The sequence below is a fragment of the Artibeus jamaicensis genome, unplaced genomic scaffold (genome assembly GCF_021234435.1).
Source record: "Artibeus jamaicensis isolate MK-2021 breed Jamaican fruit bat unplaced genomic scaffold, CSHL_Jam_final contig_2259, whole genome shotgun sequence".
In the NCBI taxonomy this organism is placed as follows: domain Eukaryota; kingdom Metazoa; phylum Chordata; class Mammalia; order Chiroptera; family Phyllostomidae; genus Artibeus; species Artibeus jamaicensis.
Genome location: NW_026521468.1, coordinates 7,694,344 through 7,719,997, shown reverse-complemented (window position 1 = coordinate 7,719,997; position 25,654 = coordinate 7,694,344). Strand labels below are relative to the sequence as shown.

Sequence of the window (25,654 nt, the reverse complement as noted above, 5' to 3'; positions counted from 1 at the left end):
CCCGGGCCCGGAGGGCTGCGGGGGCCCCCGCGGGCCCGGGGCAGGCTTTGTCTGCCGAGGCTCCGCTTTGGGAAGGCGCCAGCCCGGGTACAAGATGGCGGGGAAAGGGTGGGATCGCAGGCGCTCGCCACGCGGAGCGCCCCGCTCTGCCTGCACTGCAGCAAAGGGAGGGGCCGGGGCGCCCGCGACTCCGCGCTCCCCTCGCCCCGCTCCGGCCCCCGACTGGCCACCCCCCCACGCCGGGGGCCGCGCGCCGCTCGGCCCCCGCCGCCCCTGTCAGGCGGCCGCAGCCTCCGTCTCACTCCGCAGAGCCCCGGCCGCGGCAGCTGCAGAAAATGGCTGCCAAAACGGCGCCAGTCGCCACGCTGCCACGGGCGGGGGCGCGCGCCGCAGCCCACCCGCAGCCGGCGCCCTTCCCCCGCCCGCGCGCTCTCCGCAGGGCGCCGGACCCCGGCGGGCGCCGGGGGCAGAGGCCGCAGCGGGGGCCAGCGGGGAGGGGGAGGGGCGGTTACCTGCCCGAGGCGGGGGGTGAGTGCGGGAGGGGAGGGTGGCGGGGGACAGTGCAAGGAGGGTGCTCGCGGTCTGTCCCCACCAACCGGCGTGACCCGCGTCGTTGCGAGGCCACGGCGCCCCAGTGCGAAAATGCTAATGGCCGTTGACCTCGGTGACCGCGCGCCCCCCCCCATCACCCAGACCTATCGCGGTCCTCATCCCCACCCCCACCCAGGAGTGGGAGCTGGACTAGCCAGCCCGGACGGCCCCCGCAGGAAAATAAAAAAATAAATTGAAAAGCTATGTGCGTGCCGACTGCAAAACGACCCAAGCCCGGAACTTGCCGAGAAGATCCGGGTGGATCCTCCGGCGCCATGAAGCTTGGCGGCGGCGGCGGCGGCGGCGGCTCGGCAGGTGCTGCGTGCCCACCCTCCTCCCAGCAGGGAGCCGCTCTGCGACCCCAGACACTGCCCAGTCCACAGCCGCGGGTGCCGAGGAGGTGCTCGCAGCCACCCCGCTGCTCCCTGGCACCCCGGCCCAAGACGCTGTCTGGGCACCAGGGGAGCCTGAGGCTCTAGAGAGGGGCGCCCAGCGTGAGCTGGAGACCCCGCCCGGAGCGCGAGCTCAGGGCAGGGCCCGAGGAGCACCAGAGCAAGGAGGAAATTACTCCCGAAGCCCCAGGCCAGGGTTGCTGAGGAATAAACGAAAAGTGCAAACTGAGGACCCGGGGGTGGGGTCGGGCTCCGGAGTCCGAACACCTTGGCCAAGTCCAGCGGGTGTAAACGCCCCTCTTCCCCTAACCCAGAGGAACCCAGGCCCAGAAGGGCCTGGCCAGCCGGCAGACAGGAAGAAGTGTGTCTGTAAGTTTGGGGCTTTATTTTTCCCCATCTGCGTGTTTCCCTCTCGCCCCTCTCGTCAGTTGCGTTCCAGATTCCGGCGATTTCACCACCAATCGCTGGAAAATTCAAAATTAATAAATAAGAGCACAGGGACTGGGAGTCAACAGGTCGGAGGAAGGGTTTCCAGGTTCTAGAGCGGCTTCCGCTCTTGGGATTTAAGAGTAAAGAGGCGCATTTAAGGAGACTCGTCCCTGTGCGTGAGAAGTCGGAGGGCACCGGGGCCCGCATCCTCTCAACCGCCACTAGGCGAAGGTATCCATGTCCCTAAACACACAGAAACTTGGGGTTGGGGGGGGCGGTTAATATAAACGACCTGGGTTAATGGGAGTGGGCGGGGATGGGCTATGTGGGGGCAGCGGGCACCCCCGGATTTTCCAGGGCTCGGAGAAGGTTCCGTGGCAGAGGATCCGGCTGTGGGTGCAGACCCAGGGGAACTCTGTCCCGAGGGCATTCCCAAGCCGTGGGCAACTGTGCTTTTTGCGGGGCAAAACACCGCGGCAGCAAATCTCAGCCAAGGTCAGAGAGGGGTACGTGCTGGCACCAGAGGCTGCTGCGGCCACAAAGCTTCCTTCCTCAGAAGCAGCGACGACGAGGAGGAGGAGGCTGAAACTAACTGGACCCAGCAAGCAGCGTCCTCCCGGATCTCGCACCCGAATTCCCTGGCAGTGCCCGCTTCCTCTACCTTCCCCCGGGAGGGGCCAGATTGGGGAATTTGAGATTTGAAAGGGAAGAAGGGCGAGGGCGGGAGAAGGATGCCAGAGACCCAGGGGAGGTCACGCGGGTCACCGCGCCCCTTTCCCTGTCCCTACCCAAGACTGCCTCCGGTGCGACCCCCACCTGCGCTGGGCTGGAGTCGCAGGCTTCCCAGTAGGGGGCATAGCTCAGCGCCTCTACGAGGCGACGGCCCTAGAGGCGAGCTCGGTCACAGGCAAAATCCCTAGGCGCTGGGTGCCCATTGTTCAGCTATCCCCTCTGGGTGCCCTAGGGACAGGAGCGGGTTCCCGAGGGGGTGGCTCTGGCCGCCGCGGCGTCGCTAGAACAGGAGCTTCGGAACCGGGGACAGCTTGGGAGGGGTCAGGCGGACACCTGTGCGTGCGTGCTCGTGCGCGTGTGCGCGCGCGCCTCTGTGCGAAAGAGAGGGGGCGAGAAGCGCCCCCTGAACCGCGGTGCCTGTGCTGCCTCAGTTTGAGGCTAACCGGAGCCTAATCCCCTGAGGAATAGCGGTGTCTTCTCCCTCCGCGGGTTTCTGTCCCGCGGGTGGGCCCAGCGCCGGGCTCCTGCCCTGCATCCCGAAACCGTCGCTCCACTGCACGGAAACCCGAGGGTGATTCTCCCAGTGCATTTTTCTCCCCTCACAGAAGCCCCCCCTTCAACAACTGGCTGGGTTTTTTTTTTTAAGTAACCTTTAAATGAGACATCGATTTATCATTATTATGATTGCATTCAGATACCCAGCCCGAAGGGACATCATGGGAAATGGTAATTTGGTGGTACCTGGGGCCGTTTGTGGTTTAGCACATCCACAGCCTCGAAAGCACATTTCTTCGGCGGCTAATTGCTCTGATTAGCTTTGGGGCGGGGGAGGCGAGTGGAAGGGATGCGGAGGGTGTGGGCAGACCGGCTGTTCCCAGAGCCCGGTGCGTACCAGCCCTGGACTGACACTGCGGCGGCCGCTGCAACCGCGTTGCACCCTCCCCCAGCCTCCAGCCCCCCTCCAGCATCCGGGCCTTCCCGCTCCTCCGTCGCCGTTCGCAGGGTTTGGGGAGGGGGTGCGTGGGGTGGAAGTGGGAGCCTGCGCGGAGGGCTGGAGGACTGGCTGACCTGGAGGAATGGCAACGAGGTGGAGGGGAAGGGAGACGACCGCAGGAAGAAAACTTGGGGAGACGGTGCCGGCAAAAATGGGGTTAGATAAGGGGGGGCCGCTGCGACTAGAAACGGGGATGCCCGGAGAGAAAGAAAGAGACCGGGCGGGGAGCGGGCGGGGGCGGCTGGCTGATTTCCACTCGTGAGAGCCGGTTGCCGAGAGACGCGCGGGCCAATGAGCGCGCACCAGCTCAGCCCGGCGCCCGCAGCGTGCCCTTATATGGTGCGGCCGAGCAGCGGGCGCTCGCGCACATCGCCATATAAGGGCAGGAACCTAAATACAGGCTATACCTTGTTCTCCGCTCGCGCGGCCGCGGCCCCAGCGATCGATGAGCGCGCCGCCGAGCGGGGTGCGGCGCGCGAGCCCCGTGAGGGGGCGGGGGGGGGGCTGCGCCGGCCGCGCGGCCGGGCCAGATGTGGCCGGCGAAATGGCAGCCGGGCCAGCTGTGGCGCTCAGGTGTCACTCGCTGGTGTCAGGCTTGCCCCCTTTCACCCGTCCCGCTCCCCCCCTACTGTTTCCGAGGTGCAAATGCAAATGAAACAGCACTGAAATCTAATTGCTTTTGTTTAAAAAAAAATCTGAGCTGCGTTTGAGCAAAAGCCCAGTATCCCAAGAAACCGAGCCCAACGCCTAGAGGGGGGGGGGACGAGCCGTGGGCTGTGATTTGAGGGTTCGGGGTCCCTCTAACTGTCTCCCAAAGCCTGACCTTCCTACCCTCACCTGAGATCCGGCGCCCCATATCTCCGACGACCTGGGCGCCAGGCCTGGCCGAGGTCCCAGGCCGGGCTCACGGGGCAGAGCTGTGTGTGGCCGGGCAGCAAGGACCCACGGGCTCGCTGCCCAGGCAGGCGTGGGCAGCCTGGAGCCAGTCAGGCGGCAGAAGAGGAGGTGAGACGCGTCATAGTCACGTCTTTCTCTGCCATCGCTGTGCAGGCCTAGTCCTTGAGGCCAGGCCGCTTACTGCCCACAGTGACAGACACGGCTACAAGACCAGGCCCACGTAGGGGTGATCAGACCTCGGCCGAGGGGCTTGGGGCTGCAGGAGGTCTCTGTGAGAGGGGCGTTGGCGCAGCGGGAGCCCAGGACACCCCAGGCAGCTCCTGCCTGTGCCTAACCTCGGAGTCCTGCATCCAGTGCGCTGCTCCTTTGCTTCTCCCTCTCCACTTCTGCTTGGCCCCCCTCGCCCACCGGAGAGGCTTTTGGACTCCTGCCATCGGGGTTCTGGATGTGGAGTGGCCCCGGGCCAGGACTTGGGGTGGGTAGGAGCCCCAGGCTGGGATCTGCTCGGCGCTGGCGCAGTTCCCCGGCTGGCTGGGTGGCATAGACTCGCATTGGGAGTGAATGCTGCATAGCCCACCCAGCACTCCCCACTTGCCTCCCACCCTTCACCCGGGCCGAAGAGCCTCCTAGAGACCCCCAGCTTTTCAGCGGGCCGATGGCCCCGGGGGCCTGTGCGCCTGGGCCAGTGGCCCTTGAATCTGGGATGGCCGTCCTCCTGCACGCACTCGATGGGCATCTCAGAGAGGTGGGTGCCTCTCTCCAGGCAGTTTGGGCCTTGGACCAGGCTGTGTAGACGGTGTCCTGGCCCCGCCAGTGCCCGAAGAGGCCACGGAGAGCGCCTCTCCCCTCGGAGCAGCTATTTCCAGTAGCACGATGCCACCTATAGAATGTACCTGGAATTAGTCCCGGCTGCCGGCGCGGATGCGCCTCCCGCAGTGAGGCGCTGGTGCCGCGAGCCTGGGGCCGGAGCTGGAGGGACGATAACGCTCTTCAGTGTTCGCAGCCGACATCGGGACTGGAGAGGTGGTCCCTGGGTTTCCTCTGGGACTCTCCCCTGTCCTCTACCCTGGTGTTCGGTAGCCCCGCACCTGGCGGTGTTGGGGAAAGGGCAGGCCGACACCTGCCCGGCCAGGACCTGCAATCCCCGCAGTCCCGGACTCCGGGTCTCTGTGTGCGGGCCGCTAGCTGTACCAGCGGGTGGTCCTCAGTGGTTAACGAGTATTTTCTAAAGGTTTTGGAATCGCAGCAAACCTGCCCGAAGGAATCCAGATGCACGGGCTGCGGAGCCCAGGCAGGCTGCTCCAAGTGATCATTTCGCAGGGAGAGCCTGAGGCCGGGGGAGGGAAAAGTGACTTGTCCGCATCAACGCAGCTAGCCACGGGCAGAGCAAGCTCAGGTCTGGACCTGAGTCTTCTCCCGTCCTCAAACCACTGCTCCGCGGGTTATGCAGGTGCGTCTCATCAGCAGCCCATACAGCGTGGCACGGTGGTCCAAGGGCCTGGAGCTGGCTCCTGGGGACTCAGGACTAGCGTCCCAGCTTTGGGAAGGGGCGACACCCCATCTGCCTGCTCGCGCAGCTGGGGAGGACTCTGGGAGGGTCCCGGGGGGCAGGAGGACTCTGTCCTCCATCCGATTCCCGATTCGGCCTCAGGCTGCTGGGTTGCTGGTCTCACCAGTCTGGGAAGTCCGAGAACCAGTGACACCGCTCACAGACACAGTGCAGATGGCCCTTGCACACCGACCCCCGTGACTCACAGCGGCGAGACTGACTGGCTCTTCGCTGACCCTATTTGCGTGCCAGCCAGAGCGACCCTGGCACCTCCTCTGAGGACTCTCAGCCCCAGGCCAAACCCTGTCCTGCAGCTTAACTTAATCATGGGAGAGTTCCTTAACCTCCGAGTCGGCTTCCTCATCCTTAAATGTGGTGAATAAATCCTTCTCAGAGCTGCGAAGAGGAGCGGAAGAGAAGCGTCCTGTACAGAGCTTGGAGCAGCCTCTGCTTGGGGGTGGCAGCCACATCTGCCCACCCCCGCCGCTCCTGCACCCCCTGGTGCCAGGCTGGCCACCAGTGTCTGGAGACAAGTGACTAAAACACGTCATGCACACTGGAGCCAGAGTGGGAGCTGGGGCTGGAAAGCCCTCCCTGGCAGGCTCTCCTGGGCAGTGGGCAGTTGGTGTTAGCTGCAGCCCCCATCCGACCCTGCCTGCCTCTGCCCCACCCAAGGTGCGGCCCGGGGCCCAGCGAGATCTTTCTTTCCCGAACCCGCGGTAGCCGAAAGAAGCACTGTCTTACTCCAGGAGACTGCACCTGGGACCCCGTTCTCCATCCCGGAGGAAGAAGGGTGTGCGTGTATGTGTGTGAGAGACAGAGAGAAAGACATGCAGTCTTGCTTTCCTGGGACCCCACGCACTCCCCACGCGGGTCTGTCCCAGGTGTCTGTTAGCGGCAAAGTGGGGAGTAGCCTGCTGAGCTGGGGCGGGCGCGGGCAGCACTGAGAGGCGCAGCGGGAGGGATGCGGCGGAGGGCGGGGGAGGTGTCAGCCGCAGGTTGTGAGTGCCGCTTGGGCAGGGGAGGGGTCAGCTCCCGCAGACTCCTCTCCTCCACGGCTCCGCCGCTCCCTCTCCCCCTGCGCCTGCCCAGGCGCACCCTCTCCCTCCGCCTCGCGTCCCCGAGGGCACTGCAGGCCCATCCTTCGGCAGAAACAGGCCGCACCCTCACTCGCTGCTGAGTGGTCCAGGTGCCTCTAAAGCCCAGCTGGACGGGGCGATGCCCCCTCCCCGCCCACCCAGGGCACCCACCCTCTCCCTTTCAAATAGACTGCTCCCTCGACCCGGCGGGTGCAAAGCGGGGCGGGAACTTTTCTCCTGTCGGGACTCTGGGCTTTACTCTCCGAAGTTCCGTCTCCTGGCGGGAAAGCTCGGCACCCCTGCAGCCAAAGCCCAGCCCCCCACGCCGCTGCTCCCTGTCCGGCCGCAGGCGCCCTCCTTCCGCGTGGGCTGCTCTTTGATCTCCGCAGTCTGGGGCCCAGTTGTCTCCGGCTCTGGGGCCCCTGCAAACTGGATGGCGACCCCCACAGGAGGAGAGGCTGCTAGCGAGCTACTGCTCTCAGCGTGGGGCCGGGGAGTGCAGAGAACGGATCCTAGACCCACAGCTTGGGGGGCTGGTGGAACGTCCCGGTGGGGTGGTGAACGGGGTTGACCGGAGCCCTCCTCCGGCAGGGGAATGAGAACCTCAGCTCCCCCTGCATGTGTCTCTGGTGAAGAAAGCCTATGCCTGGACAGTCCAGGGGCTCCTAAGAGCACCCCATTCCGGGAAAGAGCTGCGATGTCACACCCACCACTAGAAATAAGTGACACCTCTGGGGTGGGGATGCACCCGGGATGCAGACCACGCTCACAGGCAGCACGAATAACCCTGAGGACAGGGCAAGGAGGAGTAGCCAGGCCTCCCTGTCTCCAGAGACACCTTCCGCTACGCCCCGCCCCCCCAGTCCCTCCACACCCTCCTCCCTTGCCCTGGAACAGCCCGGCTGGTCCTTGGATGGTGGGACTGACCCTCCGCCCATTTCCCCTCCTGCCTGCCCATGTCTCTCTGCAGACCACTCCACCTGAAGCAGTGCCTCATTCTTCCCCAAACCCCGATTTTAAAAGGAACTTAAGAATGACTTTGAAAGAAGTGTCTTCAATGGTGGCTTCTTGGCGGCAAGCTCAGGCTGCAGCCACCTCCTTCTCTGAGTGTAAAACTGCACCTCTCAGGAGAGACAGGGAGTTCTTTTTTTAATCATGTTTTTTAAATACTTTATTTATTTATTTTTACAGAGAGGAGAAGGGAAGAACAAAGAGAGGGAGAGAAACATCCATGTGTGGTTGCCTCTCCTGTGGCCCCCACTGCGGACCTGGCCCACAACCCAGGCGTGTGCCCCGACTGGGAACCGAACTGGTGACCCTTTGGTTCACAGGCTCCCGCTCAACCCACTGAGCCACGCGAGCCAGGGCGAGATAGAGAATTTTTGTCCAAAGCTGGAGGCGGAGTCCCAGGTGGACCTCCCACCCGTTTGCTCACCCTCTGCATCGGTTACAGGGGCGGCGCCTTTGGCGGAGACAAGCCCTGTAGCAAACACCCTCCGGAGCCCGGAACCGCCCCGAAAGTGGCCCTCGCTTACAGTTCTGGTCCAACCCATTTGCCGTGTTTATGTGGGGATTTCTCCCTCCCACTCCTCTTCATATTAAAAAGATCAAAACGATTTTTTAATGCATAAAAGATGTCTCCTCCACACAGTGCCCCACCACCACCCACGCGCCCGTTTTTCTGCCTTGTACCCAAACACTCCTGCTGCCCCGTCTGCGTGGCGGCCATCCAGGGCAAGTGCTCCCTCCGGGCCTGTGCCAGGGCGGGGAACCGGGCCCGGAGGGGCGGACCGGGACCCCAAGCGCTGCCGGGCCAGATCGTAGTGGGACGCAGGCGGGCCCTCTTCCCTCCCTGCACCATTTTCAAAGTTGGCCTCCAAAACTCCCAGTCCCCGAACTGTCCCTGTTTCCCGGGCCACCAAACCTCCCCTGATGACAGACAAAGTGTCTGCGAAGGGCTCCGCCGGCGGCTCAGCCCTTCCCCCATTTGCCCCAAAAGTAGCGAAACTCCAAGGCTGATCCTGAAAAAACAGGGAAACTCAGCGGGGACATCTCATCCCCCGACTTCAAACTTCCTCTCACCCCGGCCCTAGCCAAGAATCCCACGCTGCAAAACCAGCTTTTCTTGCCACAAACCCCTGTCTCCAGGGTCTCAAGGACGAGCTGAAGAAAATCCATTTCGCCTCTGATTGCTATTATTCTAGACCTGCAGTGGCTTATGCAAATGAGGGAGTGCAGCTTCCCAGGTGAGTGGGAACCTGCCAGGTAGCTGCGCTGGGCCGCCCCGGGCGTTTGCATAACTCCTTCGGCCCCCACTCCCAGGGCGCAACCGTCCAGGGAGGAAGCGGTGCGGGTAAATACGGTACCGAGCTCCCCAGTTTGACTTCCCAGGGAAGGGCAGGGAAGCCGATCTGAGGCTTTCATCTGCTGCAAGAAAAGGCTTCCCGGCTCCTTGGAGAGGATGTCCCGGCCACTCGGGGCTGTCTGCACCTTACCCCGTGGGGCTCAGACACTCCGGAGCCCGAGTGTGGCGGGGCGAGACCAGGGTCTGGCCCCGCAGCAGCGAGGCGCTCGCGTGGGGACAGAGCCTCCGTCGGCCACCCCGGAACCGGCAACACAGTTTCTGGGCGTGCAGCCTCGACGCCCGCCAGGCCCCGTAGGCCCCCCAGGCCCCCCCGACAGCGCCCGCGCCTGGCACAAAGGCTGGGGGCGCACCGCCGTAGCAACCTCTGGGGCTGTAGGGGAAGACACTAATCAGAGCCGCGGAGGACGCCATCAGCTGCAAGAGAGCCGGAAGGGGAAGGACCCTTCCAGGCACCGTCGCGAGTTCTTCTCGGACTCCCAAACGTCTGTCCTTAGGGTTTGCCACCAGCCCATCGCAGTCCCCGCTGCTTTGCCCACTCCCGCGGACACTTCTGCTCCCGGATCTCCTGGAGCCCCAGAGCGGCCGCTCCCAACTTCCATCTCCTGGAATGGCCGGCAGATGCGCGCCTCGGTTTTCCTGACCTCTGAACCGGGAGGCTGAACTTTGGCTGTTCTCAGCGTGAACAACCTCGCGGGGGAATGGCACCAGCGAGAACCTCTCCCGCTTGAAGCTTACTCCAGGTCCCTGGAGTCCTCGCGAAAAGCCACTTCAATTCCTTCCGCTGGGGGGCGGGGTAGGAAGGGAGAAAAAGTGAAGCGCCAGACTCAGTCCGAGGCTTTCCGCAGCTGCCTGGGGCGGGGAGAGTCTGAGGGCAGCGTCCAGGGAAAGGGAGAGGACCAGGAGGCGAGCAGGGACCAGCCGGGCTGGTGGCCGAAATGCCCACCCTGGCGGAGCCGGGGTTCGAGGGAGCCCGGCGACCTCGCTGGGAGCAGGCTCGGGGACCACCGTCCCAAGCCTCGACCTGCTCAGCCTCGTCGGGCGCCTTCCAGGGGGAGGGCGCCTGCTCCCTGCCTTCCCCGGGGCAGCGTTCTGGGAGGGGAGGAGGCGCACACAGACGGCGCCGAGTCACCGCACGGCCGAGCGCTCTCCGTGCAACGGAGTCCGGTCGAACTCTCCACCGCCGCCAAACCAAAGGTCCAGCCGTAAGGGCGCGGCCGACAGCAGCGGAGCCTCGGGCATCCCGGCCCCGGGGGCTTCTGAAAACGCTCGCTCTTCCGCGGGGCTCCAAGGCCGTGACCTCCAGGCCACCCACGAGTCTGCGCCCCCACACCCCACCTCCCTCCCTGCCTTTCGCAGTCCCTCCCGGGCTGTGCCTAGGCCGTCGGGTCTGAGGTTCCGAGCCCCTTTTCCAGGCGCCACGGGAACGGAGCTCCCTGACCCAGGCGGTCCAGGACGCCGTCCGCCCTGCGAGACAGGCACGGGGTGCAGCCGCTAGGTTCTCCCGCCCATCCCGGAGCCATCTCCCCCTCCACGCCCACTCCCACGGCCGCGGAGGTTGCCTCCCTGCTCCCCGGAGCCGGATTTCACCGGCTACACCAGGCGGCCTTTCCAGAAAAGATTTGGGTAGGGGGCACCCGCCGCGGCTCCCGCGCGCATGCGTGCGGCTCCGACGCTGTGCGCGTGCTCCTGCCGCAGGGCGCCCGCCGCGCGCGGGCCTCGGGGCTGCGAGGGGCTGCCCGTGCGCCCGGGCTCGCAGCCCGTCTGCGGCGCGCGTCCTGTGGTAGACGCTGTTAGGGACGAGCCTAGACTGCGTCTGAGGGACACACGGTCGGGTTCCCCGGGGAAGGTCGGGGGGCACCCGGCTCTCTCTCCGTGGGTGCCCCTCACGGGAAGTAGGGACAGCTCGGGCTGCCACCGACTTCCCCGGAGAAAGTCACCCAAGCCAGACGCTGCGCATCACGTCGACCTGGACACCAGTAACGGCGAGCACTCACCGAGCCGTAGCCTGTGCCGGGCAGCGCGGCGGTCGTTATGGGACATCTCCTGGAACCCTCCCATCCACCTGGGGGATAAGCATGTCACCGTTTCTTTTAAAGATAATTGTGGGGACTGAAGCACAGAGTGGCTAAGTAACTCGCCCAAGAGCACACAGCTACTAAAGTGGATTTGAACCCAGGCAGGCTGATCCTATGACACACAATTTTTAACTGTGTGATGAAGGAAAGACAAAAATTTCCACCAACACCCAGCCTCCAGCTGCGTGGGTCGGGCGCCTGGGACTACCCCCATCTTTGTTGTTCCAGTCTCACCTTTTTGACAAGCCCCCCTGCCCCAGGACCTCTGCTCAGCCAGGACCAGGTTGCTCATTTTGCCAATTCTCACCTTGAATTCTTTGTTTAAGCCCAGGAGGGACTGAAATGTCCATAGGGTCCAAAGCCCCTGCTGCAGAGTATTGGAGAGACTTGGCCTTGGGACGTCTCAGGCAGACCCTCTGCTGTGTGCCCGGGCAAGGCGCTTGGCCTCCCTGCACCTCGAGTGTGCTCCTCTGTAAAATGGGGATAATGGACTTGATCCCACCTGGTTGTGGTGACTTCAAAGTGGGACCATGCAGGCATCAGACAGCAAGTGCTTAATAGACATGGTCTGTCTTGGAGAGGCCACCGTTTCTATGGTGGAGGCCCGAGAGGGCTTGATTGTGGTTCCTGTGGTTGCAGGGTACTGGAGTAAAAGGTTGTGGGGCTTCTAGCGGGAGCACAGGCTTGTGAGGGAGTCACTGCAACAAGAGCGGCCGCTCTGCACCCTTTGCAGGGAGGGTGCTTCTCTAACAAGAGGGTCTGGTCCTCCAGTGTCTGCTTGGGAGAAGGAGGGAGCTTCTTGCCCAGGGATCAACTGGAAGCTGGAGCCCAGACTGGAAAGCTGAGCAGCCTCCACTGCAGTCACTGGCCAGCCCACCCAGGCTGGCTCTTCTCAGGGTGCTGGGCCATCCCCTCGGCTTCCCGAAGTACTGGGCAGTCAGCACCCCACAGGTGCTGTGGCTGGGGTTGGGGTGGGGGTGGGAGGAGGGCAGTCGGGCTCTCAGGCTGCTCAAGGTCACCCCCTGACTGGGCGGCCATACTCGAGGCCACGGCCCCCACGCCCCTGCCTCGGAGCCACCGATCCCACTTCACAGCCGGCCCACCGGCCCACCCACGTGCCCGAGGCAAATGGTTGGGTTCAAATCTGCCCACATCTGCCGCCAAGACCAAGCAGGTCCAACGCCCGCCAAGCCACGGAGTTGAAACGCTCCCAAAGGACGAGCCCAGGCCCAGCCTCACCCTGGAGCTAGAGGATGCGCTGGGGCTTGCTGGTCGCTTGGCGACCCGGGAGCCCAGCGCCTCGCCCGGGCTGCCCTCCCCTCCCCTCCCCTCTCCCCTCCCCTTTGGTCAGCCTTCCATCCTAGGGGCTGAGTGCCCTTACAGCCGGTACATGGAGGGCTAGGAGGGCCCCTGGACCCGGGGCGGCCTCCTCACTCACACCAGGCCAGAGCATGGAGCATAAGGTCTGGGCACCTTGCAGGGGCTGGGGCGGGTGGCTCGGGCTGGCTCCCAGGCAGCAGGGGCACGTAGGAGGCCCTTTGTCCAGAAGCGAAGTTGCAGGCTTGTACCCAAGTCACCAAAACGAGTGCAGAATGGGAGAGGAGACCCCGAGGTTCGGGGAGCAGGTGTTCAGAGGTGGGCCAGTGCCTGCATTTCCGTAAACAAAGAAACTGGGCAGCTCCTTCCAAGAACCAGGGGGTGGAGGGAGGCTGCTAGGAAAATCGCCGACAATTTCCTTCATAAAAATGCGATCTGAGATCATTTGATTTCCACTTTCACTCCCCCCTGCCCCCGCCCCAACACACGCACTGTCTCCAAAGACACTCAAATTGCAGCCATATGGGGCTAAAGTAATAGGAAGCAGTTACCTTATTTACTGCAGAGGCCGCGCATTCGAACTTGGCAGCCTCGGCCAAGGACCGCTGAGTGGTGGGACTAAGAGCCGAGGCTTCTCCAGCTTTGAAAGTTTGTTTTGGGTATGCCCAGGAGGTGCACGTGTAACTTTAAAGGGGAGAGACGTTGTGTGGAGGGAAGAAAGGAGGTGTGGAGAGCTGAGTGATGGAGGAAGAGAGGTTTTCGGGAGGAAATGTGGGGCGAGGGACGCCTCCCCTTGGTTTCTAAGACATGCCAAGGGTTGACGAGTTTGAAAAGACCGTCGGAAATCCTCCAGAGTGACGCCTCCGCTGTCCCCACGCTGGTGCCCTCTCCTGGCCCACACAGGCATCGCTGGGCCTCCACCCGGATGGCCCAGCTCTGGGCGGCTCTAGAGTACAAACCCATTTCTCAGATGGCTACCTCTCAGTCTGAAAACCGTCAGAGCAGGGGTGGAGGGGGCAGTCCAGACCACCCGGTGACCTGTGTCTACACTCTGTGTAACCCTGCTCTCTCGCAGACACCCCTGCCCCCCCCCCCCCCCCCCCGCCCCCGGCGTTGCTTTCCTCCTCAGGACTGAGTCTGTCTGGTGCAGACAAGAACCGGGCTTGGTCTGGTTGCTCTCAGGTTATTCTTTATTTCTTTCCTTCTGGATCAGTCCCACCTCGGCTGTGGGCTCTGCAGGAATTCCTGACGCTTCACAAGCGGTAATTTTGTTCAGAACAAGGGTGTTCACCAGAGACATGAAGACAGGCAGAAAAATGCAGCGGGGAAGCAGAGAAGACGAAGGAGAAGAAGGAAGAAGGAAGAAGAAGAAGAGCCAAATACCCTTCCAGAGGAGGGAGCCGTGCAAAGCAGTGGCAAGGTTTTCATTTCTCCACTTCACACTTCGGAGGCATTTAGGGCAAGTAGAGAGAGAAGGGGAAAGAGAAGAAGGAGAGGAAGAAGAAGGAAGGGAGGGAGAGAAAAAAGGAAAGTAGAGAAACGCCAGGAGGGAGGAGGAAAACGCAGTCTCTCAGCGTGAAACTGAAACCTTCGACCTCTGCACGCCTCAGGCAAACTCCGAGGCCGTAAAGGCACCCAGCGAAAACACACTCCGGGGACGCGGCTGCAGAAACCCAATCTAAAGGGAAACCCCCGCTCTTTGCGGGCGCAGGAAAGCTTGGGAGGGGTTGGGGAGAGGGCGGGAGGCGAAGCGGGTCTGGTCCTCGGCCGGCTGGGGCGGTGCCCTCCCTCCGGCCTGCGAGGGGGCCCTGGAGCCCGCGCGAGGGGCTCGGGTGGCCCGAGAGCTGTCGCCCTCCACGGGCAGCGGATCCCAGGAGGGGGCGAGCCGGGTGTGTAGAGCGACCCAGGCCCAGGGCGGAGGGTGGGCTTTCTCTGGGCGGGGAAACCAGACACTTATAGGCGGCTGAGACCGACTTTATTTTTACTGCCCAAACTGTTGGAAAGTATTTAAGCTTAAACAGAAACAGCTGTATCGCTGGCACCGGCCAACGAAACTATTTGTTACCGGGGATGACTTTTTATGTTTAAGGACGCGGCCGTCGGCGGCCTCTCGCGGGCGGCTGACGCGGGTCGTCGGGGCGATCTGGGCGTCGCCAGCTCCACGTTCGTTAAGACAGACCGTCCGGGGAGATGAGACTGTTCCCTCCGCTCCCACCTTGTCAAGTTTGGGAACAAAGCCAGAACCTGGAGCCCCGCGTTTTGCGGGGAGGGGGCAGGGAGTGAGAGAGAAGGTGGGCTCCCAGCCCCGATTGTCCTGCGGGTCCCCCACGGCGCCGCGCACGCCGCGCACCTAACTTTGAACCAGAGTCCGGTTTTCTGCTCGGGGCTCCCTGACCCTCGGAGTCAGACTTCTTGGCTCGCTTTTGCGCGCGCGCTCTCTCCCTCCCACCTATTCCCTCTCCAAAGGAAACAGCTCCCACTCAAGTTTATCGTCGATGTTTTAACTAAATCGTGGGTCCCAAGGAATGAGTGCTGTGACTAGCAGCTCGAGCGGTAAGAGAGTAGCGTCGGGGAGAGCTGGGCCCGGACTCGGGCTGCTGTCCCCTGCCGCCGCCCCAGCCACGAGTCACCGCAAGCCGAGCTAGAGTTCGTGTGCCCGCGCGTGGCATCTGCGGCCCAGCCCCGGCCCCTGGACCCTGACATCTCCGCTCCGGAGCCGCTCCCACTCGACTCGCACCGGGCCTCGCCACGTCCCCCTCCGCGTTTTCTTGCGGAGTGAGCGCCGCGCAGGTCGGGAAGCGCCCGGGACAGGAAGTGTGTGGCTCAGGCCCCGCGGGTCGCCCGGGTGCAGGGGCAGCGGGACGCACCCCGAGCCCTGCGCCCCAACCCCAGCCCAGCTCCAAGCTCCGCCTTGGTGGCTGGTGGTCGACGCCCTCCCCCAACACTTCCAGGCACCGGGCAGGGGTCGGATGCACTAGGGCTGGCGACGCTCCGGCCGGGACCGGGCGGGGAAGAGCATCGTGGGCCGGCAGCAGGGGTAGGTGGCCGGGGGCGCTAGGGACGGGTCGGGAAGCGGGAAGAAGGGGCGCGACGACCCCCGCAGGGTCCCGGGGCGCGGGAAGCCTCGGGCAGGAGCGGCGGGTCCCCACTGGGTCTGCATTCGGCTTCCGAGCCGAAGGGCGAGCTGTGGAGCCCAGCCCGGCTCGCAGGGCCCGGAGGGTGGCCGAGGGCAGGGCTGCGCGACAGGAGACCGAGACACAGGCACATTGATTTGTTAGCAGGATGGGACTGGCGGCGGCGGCGGCGGGGGAGGCCGTTGCCATGGAGACCGAAGGTCGGACGGGCGGCTCACGGGGAGGGGGCGGGAAGGAGGAGCGGGCGAGGGGCGCGTCGCCGGCTCCCGGGGCTCGGGCGCGGCCCGCAGCGCCCCAGCACCTGTGCATTGTGCATTGTGCGGCGCGGGAGGCGGGGGAGGGGCGGGTGCGAGTGTGCGGCGCGGGGGCGGGGCGGGCCGGGGTCTGCCGAGGGGGCGGGGCCTGGCTGACACCGCCACGGGGTCCCAGCGAGACCAGCTGTGGGGAACGCTGAGCACCGGAGGGACAACTTGGCGGCCGGGGAGGGGGCCCAGGCGAGGACACAGGGAGAACGGCCCCCCTGGCCAGCTCCGCAGACTGACAGCAACCGGGCCGCCCTCCCCGCGACGTCACTTCCGGCGTCGGCCCCACCCCCTCGCATTCTGTCCCTTGAGTCGCCTCGGACTCCGCCCCCTGGCGATTGGAACGCGGGTCACGTAGCAACGCGGGGGAGAAAGGGAGAGGGGCGTGGCCCGCTGCTGGCCCAATCAGCTCGCGGGGGAGCAGACCCTGTCCGCTCCGCTTTAGCAACGTCGTTAGCAACACGTGGGGCGGGAGGAAGCGCTGGGCGGCAGGGGGGGGGGAAACCGAGAGCTGGAGGGGGCGGGGAGGGAGCGAGAGCGCGGGAGGGGGAGGAGAACTGACGTCAGCGGGTGAGTATTATGGTCTGTCGTGCGCTGGCTGCTGCTTTTCTGCTCCTGGTAGCAGCCAAGGGGGGAAGCGGCGAGTCAACATGGAGCTTTCAGCGGTTGGGGAGCGGGTGTTCGCGGCCGAAGCCCTACTGAAACGGCGCATACGGAAAGTAGGTACCCCTGGGCCTTGGGCCGAGCCCGGCCGAGCCCTCCCCTCTGGGCCCGGGTTCCCTCCCCCTGCTGCAGCCCAGCTTCCCTTCCCCCAGGTCCCATCAGCGGCCGCGGCCGTGGCGGCGGCAGCGGCTCTGAGCCCAAGCGGTTTCCTTAGACTTGCAGGGATGCACAGATTGCATGGGTGGGGGGCGGGGTGGGGGGATGAATGCCGGTGCATGCACTTTGTGCAGCGTTTCGTGCAGGGGGCGATGCGTGCAGGGGGTGGACGCGTGCCTTTCACGATAGGATTTCACGCATTCATTTGGTGCATGCATTTTTGCATATATTTCTTGTGTCCTCCTCAGGCATTTCTCTCGTGCACACACATATTTCCCCCTTTGCATCCGCAGGGACGCATGGAATACCTCGTGAAATGGAAGGGCTGGTCGCAGAAGTAAGTAGGTTATATGCAGTTCTCAACCCAGACTGTTATTCGGGAGGTTTCTTTCTTCCTCTTTTTTCCCTTTATGTTGAAATACAATACAATGCAACAAGAAAAGTTACAGACACACACGCCTGCTGCTCTTTCCCTGTTCCCGGGACTGACGCCCACTCCTTCCTGATCCCCTCTAGGTACAGCACATGGGAGCCCGAGGAAAACATCCTGGATGCTCGCCTGCTCGCAGCCTTTGAGGAAAGGTACGGGCTCTTCCAAGACTCAGCCTCTTTGTGTTTACTTATCCATTTAATTTATTGATTTTAGAGAGAGAGAGGAAGGGAGAGAGAAAAACACTGATTTTTGTTGTTCCGCTTGTTTATGCATTGATTAATTCTAGTATGTGTCCTGCCCAGGAATCGAACCTGCAATCTTGGTATATCAGGAAGGTGCTCTAACCAACTGAGTTAACCTGCTCAGCTTCTCGCTTAGGAACAGGGAGAGGGTGGTGTCTCTCCAGCCTGGACTGGAGCCCCGTGCAGTGTCGCTACTCACATGCCCCCGTTCCCACTTCCTTCCTCCAGGGAACGTGAGATGGAGCTCTATGGCCCCAAAAAGCGAGGGCCCAAACCCAAAACCTTCCTCCTCAAGGTAGGATGGCTTTGTCCAATGGCGGATTGCAATGTTGCTGTGTTGGTTTGTGGGATGGGGGCCCTGAGGGCTTGTGAACCAATGGGGTGTCCACACACTTTGCTTATTTGTAATCTAGGAGGGAGTCCCCAGACAGGCTGTGGACCAGGTCAGTGACTGTGCCTAAGGGGGGTGTCTTGGGAGGGGGGCCTTAGCCATTCTAGAATTCCCACCCGCCCCGCCCCTAGCCATCCAAAGTAGACATATAACCAAATAGAAGAAGTGTGCTTGCTGCACGCGGCTGCTCCCAGACAAACCCTCTACCCCTGCCCCAGACCATACCACCCCTAAGCCCCACCCCCACCCGTGTAGAAATCCTGAGGCTTTGGAGGGTGAGCTGGGAGGCTGGCTGGAGGAGGGGTCCTAGGGGTCGTGTGGGCAGGACCCTGCTCCACTCTTGACGCCACTTTTCTCCTGCAGGCCCAGGCCAAGGCAAAGGCCAAAACTTACGAGTTCCGAAGTGACTCTGCCCGGGGCATCCGGATCCCCTACCCTGGCCGCTCGCCCCAGGAACTGGCTTCCACTTCCCGGGCCCGCGAGGGCCTTCGGAACATGGGTTTGTCCCCACCAGGGAGCAGCAGCAGCACCAGCAGCACCTGCCGAGTGGAGCCCCCTCGGGACCGTGACAGGGACCGGGATCGTGAGAGGGAGAGGGACCGTGAAAGGGAGCGGGAACGTGAACGGGGTGCCAGCCGTGTGGATGACAAACCCAGCTCGCCTGGGGACAGCTCTAAGAAGAGAGGCCCCAAGCCCCGGAAGGAGCTCTTGGACCCTTCGCAGAGGCCGTTAGGAGAACCCAGTGATGGCCTGGGAGATTACCTCAAGAACAGGAAGCTGGAGGATGCCTCTTCGGGGGCAGGGAAGTTCCCGGCTGGCCACAGCGTGATCCAGCTGGCCCGAAGGCAGGACTCTGACCTGGCTCAGTGTGGCGTGGCCAGCCCCAGCCTGGCCGAGGCCACAGGCAAGCTGGCTGTGGACACCTTTCCCGCCAGGGTCATAAAGCACAGAGCCGCTTTCCTGGAGGCCAAAGGCCAGGGTGCCCTGGACCCTGGTGGGCCCCGAGTCCGACATGGCTCAAGCACCCCCAGCTCTGTGGGAGGCTTGTATCGGGACATGGGAGCTCAGGGGGGAAGACCCTCCCTCATCGCCAGGATCCCAGTGGCCAGAATACTGGGGGACCCAGAGGAAGAGTCCTGGAGTCCTTCTCTGACCAACCTGGAGAAGGTGGTGGTCACCGACGTGACCTCAAACTTTCTGACCGTCACCATTAAGGAAAGTAACACGGACCAAGGCTTTTTTAAAGAGAAGAGATGAATTGCTGGGGGGGTGACTCCAGGACAAGAGAGCAGGAAAGAGAGTGAGAGCTCAAACTCCGCATAAATGATGCTTTTTATTTCCGGGCGGGAGGCGGCCTTCTGGTGGTCCCCTCCCTACCTCCACATAGCCCGCCCCTTCCTCCCTCCTGCCTCCCTCTCAGTTTTGGTTGGAAGAGTATCTCTAGAGTTATATTTTCTATTAGATGTAAATATGTTATTTAAGAAAAAATATCTAAATATATATATTTCAACTCTTGAAGTTGTTTTATTTAACAAGGAGAGAGAAAGAGACTCAGTGTGGTGTAGTTGGGGCAGACAGGCTGACTTGGGGCAGGAGGGGCCCCTCAGCTACCCAGGGCACTAGAGAGGTTGGGGATGTGGGTAGTGGGCCTCTGGTGGCGTCTGGAGGGACTTAGCCGGCCCACCTCACCCCTCCTCCCTTTTCCCACAGCCCCGAGGCAGACCCCTGGAAACCAAGGCAGGACCCGGATTTTTTCTCTCTTCCCATTGGCCGGCCAGGCCAGCAAAAGGTTGGCTCCCCAATCAGAAAAAAGGAGGGTGGGGTCAGTCTGTTCCCCCCACCTTTTTTTTTTTTAAGACGAAGAAGTCTGTTCAGGGGGAAAAAAAGTATTAACTTGAATCATTTTTGCGTGTGATTTTGAAGGTGAAAAGTCGCGGGTGGGTGGGGAGCAGCGGACTTCCCCCAGGACCACACCAGGAAATGCACTTTACGGGAGATGTGTGTTCCACACGCAGATCAGACCGTGTGCGTGTCAGTCATGTGGATACAACCTCCCAGTTCCCTCCATTCCTTTCTTTACTCCACAGAAAGAAAAGAAACCCAGCGAATCTGTTTACATTCCCGAAATGCCAGGATAAATTGGGAGGATTGCGTGTCCGTGGCCAGAGCTGGAGACAGTTGTTCAGAGAAAAGTGTCTGGGGGTGGACCTTCCCTCTCGCGTCCGCTAGCTGCGCCAGGAGCGGAGGAGACACTGGCCCCCAACTCCCAGGAAGCGTTGGACTCGCCGCCCTCCCTCGCGGAGGGCGGGCCTCCAGCCCCGGACCGACACACGGCCAGACAGGCCCACCCTGCGGACCCACGGAGGGAGGCGCGGCGGCGGGCGCGGCGGCAGCAGCGGGGCTCTGGCTCTGGATGCGGCCTGGCCTGGCTGCTAGCGGCGGAGGGTCCGGGCCTGGGGCCGGGCTCCAGGCAGGACTCGCGTGGTCCCGGCGGCTCCGCGGGGCGAGGGGCGGGAGGAGCGGGGCGAGGTTTTCCTCCAGGAATGCGCATCAGAACTTTTGCTTTTACCTCACTCCCCCTCCTTCTTAAAAGCAAAAGCTATAATTTATAGGCCTTTTCGATTCGCGGAGTGTTCTCTATTTGAACTCGACTCCAAACTCCGCCAAAGGGGGAGGAGCGGGGGCTGCAGAAGGGACGCCCGCGGCGGGGGAGGCCCTGCGCGGCGGCGGGCGGTCCCCGGCGCCCCCGCCCGGGCCAGCTCGCGACCACGCCGCGCTCCAGGGACGCAGGACGTGCGCCCCGCTCGACTCAAAAAGCACAAATCTGTTTCCTCCCTCCCTTTGAGGACTGATCTGCGGCCTCCCCGCCCTTAAAGGGCCAGAGGAGATGCAACTGCCCAGTGCTCGTCGAGGGAGGGGCGTGGGGCCTCCAAGCGCTGGAGGAAGCACAGACTCGGGGCGAGCGAGCCGGGGATCCGGGACCGAGGGGGCGTTCGCGGCTCGTTGCAGGGTCAGGGCGGGAAACCCAGCCTCGTCGTCGTCATTCTCACTTCTGTATCCCCTCCTCCGGCCTCCCCGCCAGACTTTCTTGCCTTTACAGAGAGGGGGTGCAAAGGAGTGGACCGGTGTGCTCCACAGTCTTGTTTGGTTTTGAATATTAAACTGCGCCTATAAAGAGAAGCCCCCGGAATGGGGATTTTTATCTGCTCACATTTGTAAAACTGGTATTTTAGCCTTTGTATAAAGAAGCGCCGTTGACTGAGTGTATCTATTTAAATGTCGACGCTATTTTCAGAGGAAAACTTCGTGGAAGGGACCTGTCTGTTGTCGAGTGGAGGGCGACTCGGGGACACGTGTCTTGACCTGGCGGCCGCCGGCCCTCCCTCCTTCCCTCCCTTTCAGCTGACTTCGCCCTTCCCTTCCCTCCCACCTTCCTCCGGCCAGCCTGGTTCTTCCCCCACCGCCCCTCTGTCCTGCCGTCTGTCCGTGGCGTGTATGTCTCCTACGCTCGCTCTTGCGACGCTGACCTGGGGGTGGGGGGTGGGCGGGGGCCCGGGGCACGTGGCTGGAAGTCTGCAACCGCGCCCGACGCGTTGGGTGTATTTAGGTCAAGGATTTTTACAAATATTGAATCGACCTCCGCCTCAGCTCAAGAGTGAAGCCTCGGTCCCGATCTTCTGCGGTTGTGAATGTCTGTACCCAATATCGCTTTTTACGTGTTTAAATATATACTTTGTAAATAGAGACGAGTCTCAGTTTTATTCCTCCCCCCCCCCCTCCATTGGAGCAGGCAGAAGAGGCGCGCGGGAGGAGAGGACCCTTCCTCCGCTCTCATTACCCACCCCACCCCCCACTTTCACCTCCAACAGCCTGGGACCACCCAGTCCTCAACGGCCCTTTCCCCGCACAACTGGGAGGGGGACGCTCCAACTCAGGGGAGAGGGAGGGGCTTGGGAGGGAGCAGGGTATGGCCCTCCTTCCCTCCAGGGGGTAGGTCGTGGCTTTTTTCTCCCACCCACTGAACTTCTCTGGGAGCGAGCAGAATTTGGGGGCGCCAGGAGAGTGGGCAGGACGTCTGTGCCCCCCTTTGACCTGGCGGGTCTCCCACAGCCGGCCCTGCCCCCAGGCCCGACGTCACTGGTCCTCGAGGCCCGGGTTCCCTGCAGCCGCGCTCCCCGGGCGCTCAGGCCTGCTCCCCAGTACTGTCGTGGGACCAGCTCCCCAGACCCTCCCGGCCTCACCAGCACCCCCCGAAATGCAGCGCCTCTCGCCTATTGATTGAGGAATTGAATTCGCGGGTATTGCTAGGCAACTGGCTGCTCGGGGCTGGCGCAGAGCGAGCTGATGTGATTAGTGAACCCGGAGCTGCCGCGGCACAGCCTTGCAACCCCCCCCGCGAGCCCCAACAGCCTCTCTGTCCCTGGACTTCTTGGGGGCCGGTGCCTCTAACGTCGGGCGAGGCCGGCCTGGGAGAGACTGGAACGCAGAGTGGGGGTGGGGAATTCTGGGCCGTTACTGGCCCTCGTGGGGGCGGGGCTGTGAAACCGGCGCAGGGGAGCGGCTCTTGGGATCCCCGAAGTGGCCATAGCGCGGAACCCAATTCCACCCCTTAGCCCTCATAGATATATCGCCCCACGAAGAAGCCCAGGTCCGGGCGCACTAAGAGAGCTCCAAGGGAGGGCCGTGGCCACGCTTTCTTCCCCCGCGTCTCCTAACCTTGGCCCACAGGTCACACCCCGGGCCATGGTGGAGCTCTCCCCGCCACCTTCCCCCAGTTCAGTGACCAGTGTGGGAGGGAGCGCCCAGCTCCAGGGTGCGGGGCGCAGGGTGTTGAGTGCCCTTCGGACGTGAGGGCTCCACGCCCGCTCCCAATACAGTCAGCGGGCGAGGGCGGAGTGGGGTGGTCTGGCGCGAGCCGCAGCAGGTCAGCCCCCAAACCAAGGGGGGCTGCTCTGCCGAGACTCCCTCGGTGTGGGCTCCTGGGCACAGGGTCGGCGCAGTGGGCTGCGCTTAGGGAGATGGGAGGCTCCGACGCCGCTCCCTTTCCCAGGCTGGCTGGCCACCACCGACCCTGGCTTGGACCAGCAGCTCCTACCCCGGGTTTCCGTTCCCTGGGCAGATTCTCCGGGAAAGCGCCCAGGTGCGGAGGCCTCAGGCGGCGGGGCCGCCCTGCACCGGGCCGCTCCCCGGCGTCCAGAGCTGACTTGTGCGGCCGCTGCCAGCGCGGAGCCTGGCTCAGCACACACGCTGGTTGAACGGAAACGTTTATGGCTTTTCCGAGAGCGTCGAGTACGGTACGGTTTTCTGTCCCTTCGATGCTCCCAGCGCACGGACCCTCGTCGAGGCCCTGCGCGGTGCACGAAAGACCCGGCGGCGGACAGTCCTGCCCAGCACTCTTGTTCTCCTCTTCTCGCCGAAAACTCCTCCAGGCCCGGGGGGGGGGCGGGGGGGCCTTAGACGCAGCTGGAGCCCCGAGTCCGGGCGCTCAGTGCTTGCCAGGGCTCCACCGCAGGCGCCCAGCCTCGGGGGAGACTGGACACCGGGAAAGAAGCCGTGGGCTGTGGCCAGGGTTTTTTTTTTTTCCAGAGGCGTCGGAAACAAAGTCTGTTTAGCGTCTTCTAGGGGCGGTTAGGGTGCGGGTCTCCTAATTAGGTTCCCGGGACAGCTCACAGGGCAGAGTAGGGAACCTGCCCGCGAGTCCGAAGAGCCGGCGGCCGGCAGTTGGCGGGGCGCGCGCGCCCTCTAGAGGCGACGATCTCAGTCCCGTTCCCGGGTGCCCACCCCCCTGCGCCCGCCCTGGTCTCTCCGGGTCGCGAAAGGAGAAGCGAACACCTCCTCCCGGCTACCCAGGAGCATGCTAGAGCGGGCACCCCCTCGGCGCCCTCCCTGCAGCCAGGCCCTCGAGCGGGGAACGCGGAGGTGCGGAAGGCTGCGTCCAGCAGGCCGGGTCCCCGTCGTGGAGTCCGGGTGCACCCATCATGCCAGGCGTTTTGGGACCGAACCCGGGCGGCGGGTGGGGGGCAGGGGTGTGCTCTAGGCTGAGCCCTCCGGCCGGGTTGGGCCCCTTGGCAGCCCGGCCGGCTCTTCTGGGAAGGCGGTGGATTAGGCAATGAGATCGGCAGCGCATACAACTAACAAAGGCCGCTGTGGACCAGGGCCCGCACCCGTCTGGCCTAGGCTAGGTAGAAACTACTAGCAGGAAAACCACGGGGGTGGCGGTGGGGGGCAAGGGGCGGCAGGCCGCGCCGCCCCAACTCCGCTAGCCTGCTCCTTCCTGGACCACCCCCGACCCCTTTCTGCAGCTCTCAAACACCCCAGGACAGGAGGGCTGGGGGTGCCCCTGCCCACTTTCTCCAAAACAAAACAGCTCCAGCCGTGGAAGGAGCAACAAAGAAAACAGGCCAGCGGCCTTCCCGGCGAGAATCTGATCTCCAGTTCGGAGCTGGGGCTGCATTTCTAGCTGCAGCGAGAACCTCCCCCTGAACTGAAATGTTCAAGCCTTCTCTGCCCCAACTAGCTTCCAGCCGGCAGCGGCCGACATCTAGGCCCAACTTCTCACTTCAAAGGGAGCTGAGTCTCCCCGGAGGCTGAAATGCATGAATAAATTCATGCGCAGGGTGATGCCGAACTTAAAGGACCAGGAGGTCATTTCGTAAGCCAATCATCTCTAGCCCGAGCCGCGTTAGGCGTGGCAGCAGCCGGAAGATACGAAGCTTCTTGCGCTTTGCGCCAACTCCCCTGGAACTTCGTGGCTGCGTCCCTGTGAAGTGTTACCACGTGTGGAGGATTCCGGGGGTCGAGTGGCTTCCCAACACGGGATCTTTGGGTTCTGGGGAGAGGGGAGGGATTTTTGAATTGTTTGAACCCCAATCATCCGTTTCTGGGAGGTGTCCAAGCAAGTCTACCGTGTATTACAGAATCCCTGGCCACTACCGGCTGGAAACCAGTAGCAGCAACTCACACTGTCGCTTAGGAAAAAGTCTCCCCACACCCCAGGAAAGAGGCCAAGCCGTCCCGAAGGTTTTGTTTTTCCCTCCTTTGGCTCCGTCGTGTGGAAGTCTCTTGCCTCTAGGAAAAGACTTGTGCTTCCGGCCGCACTCAAGACACACACCAGGCTGACAGGTTACAGAAAAATATTTATTGGTGTACTAAAAGTTCAAAAGACAGGTCTTCTCACACATTTGCCAATGTCTTTCCCCCGCAAAATAAATTAACATCCGTCTAAAAGCCTGCAACCTACCGCTAGTGTTAGTTTTCCAAAAATACTAGAAGATGCACAGAATTTTTAGGTGCATGTGAGCAAACATCAGGGGATCTAGGCACCACCTCTCCCCTCCCCCCTCCCTGGTCCCCACGCGGGGGGGGGGGGGGCTTCCTGGGGGAAGCATTTCCTCTGGCAGCCGGTCCTGTTTGAGTGTGGGGGCTGGGCTGCTGTCCTGTCCTGGCGAAGGCCTTGGGTTTCCCAGGGCGTGTCCACTTTTGTTTTTGCAAGCCAACAGCTACAGTTTAAAGCAATTAGAAGTGGTATTCATAAGTATTTTCTTTAATAAAAAAACAAATCAAGCCAGTAATGGACACTGGTCCAAAGCCACGGCCCACCCCCAACACTTCCCACTAAGGAAACCTTTGGCCAGGCCCAGGGCCCTCTTAGGTCAGAATTTTGAGTGTGTCCAAAACAAGGAACACTCTTTTTGGTACCAAAAATATACATATATAAAATACACCAAACACTCTTAAGAGGACAGACGTGGCCACTTCTCCTATCAGGTACAGAAGCAAATGGAGACACGGCAGGACTGAAACACCTACTCAATGTGCAGCAACAGCCGGTGTGGCAGAGGCGCTGCAGGACACGACTGGGGGCAACCGCAGGCCGGCCATGTGGCCGATGCCCAGACACGCACACGCGTAGC

At 62.7% G+C, this 25,654-nt stretch overlaps 1 protein-coding gene across 3 annotated transcripts; it reads left to right on the top strand.

Annotated features, from left to right (window-relative positions):
* Positions 1-16,426: 16,426 nt before the first annotated feature.
* On the top strand, positions 16,427-21,448 carry CBX8 (chromobox 8). 3 transcript variants are annotated; one of them, XR_008390836.1, is made up of 7 exons: positions 16,427-16,575; positions 16,969-17,012; positions 17,192-17,257; positions 17,579-17,645; positions 17,764-17,793; positions 18,105-19,530; positions 19,829-21,448. XR_008390836.1 is itself a non-coding variant. In XM_037157932.2 (6 exons), the coding sequence occupies exons 1-6, from the start codon at positions 16,507-16,509 to the stop codon at positions 18,996-18,998; spliced, it is 1,170 nt and encodes a 389-aa protein (XP_037013827.1). In that variant the 5' UTR covers positions 16,427-16,506; the 3' UTR covers positions 18,999-21,448. The 3 variants fall into 3 exon arrangements, 2 of the variants coding, with proteins under 2 accessions (XP_037013827.1, XP_037013829.1); XM_037157932.2 differs by having other exon boundaries at positions 18,105-21,448; XM_037157934.2 differs by lacking the exon at positions 17,764-17,793 and having other exon boundaries at positions 18,105-21,448.
* The last annotated feature ends 4,206 nt before the right edge of the window (positions 21,449-25,654 follow it).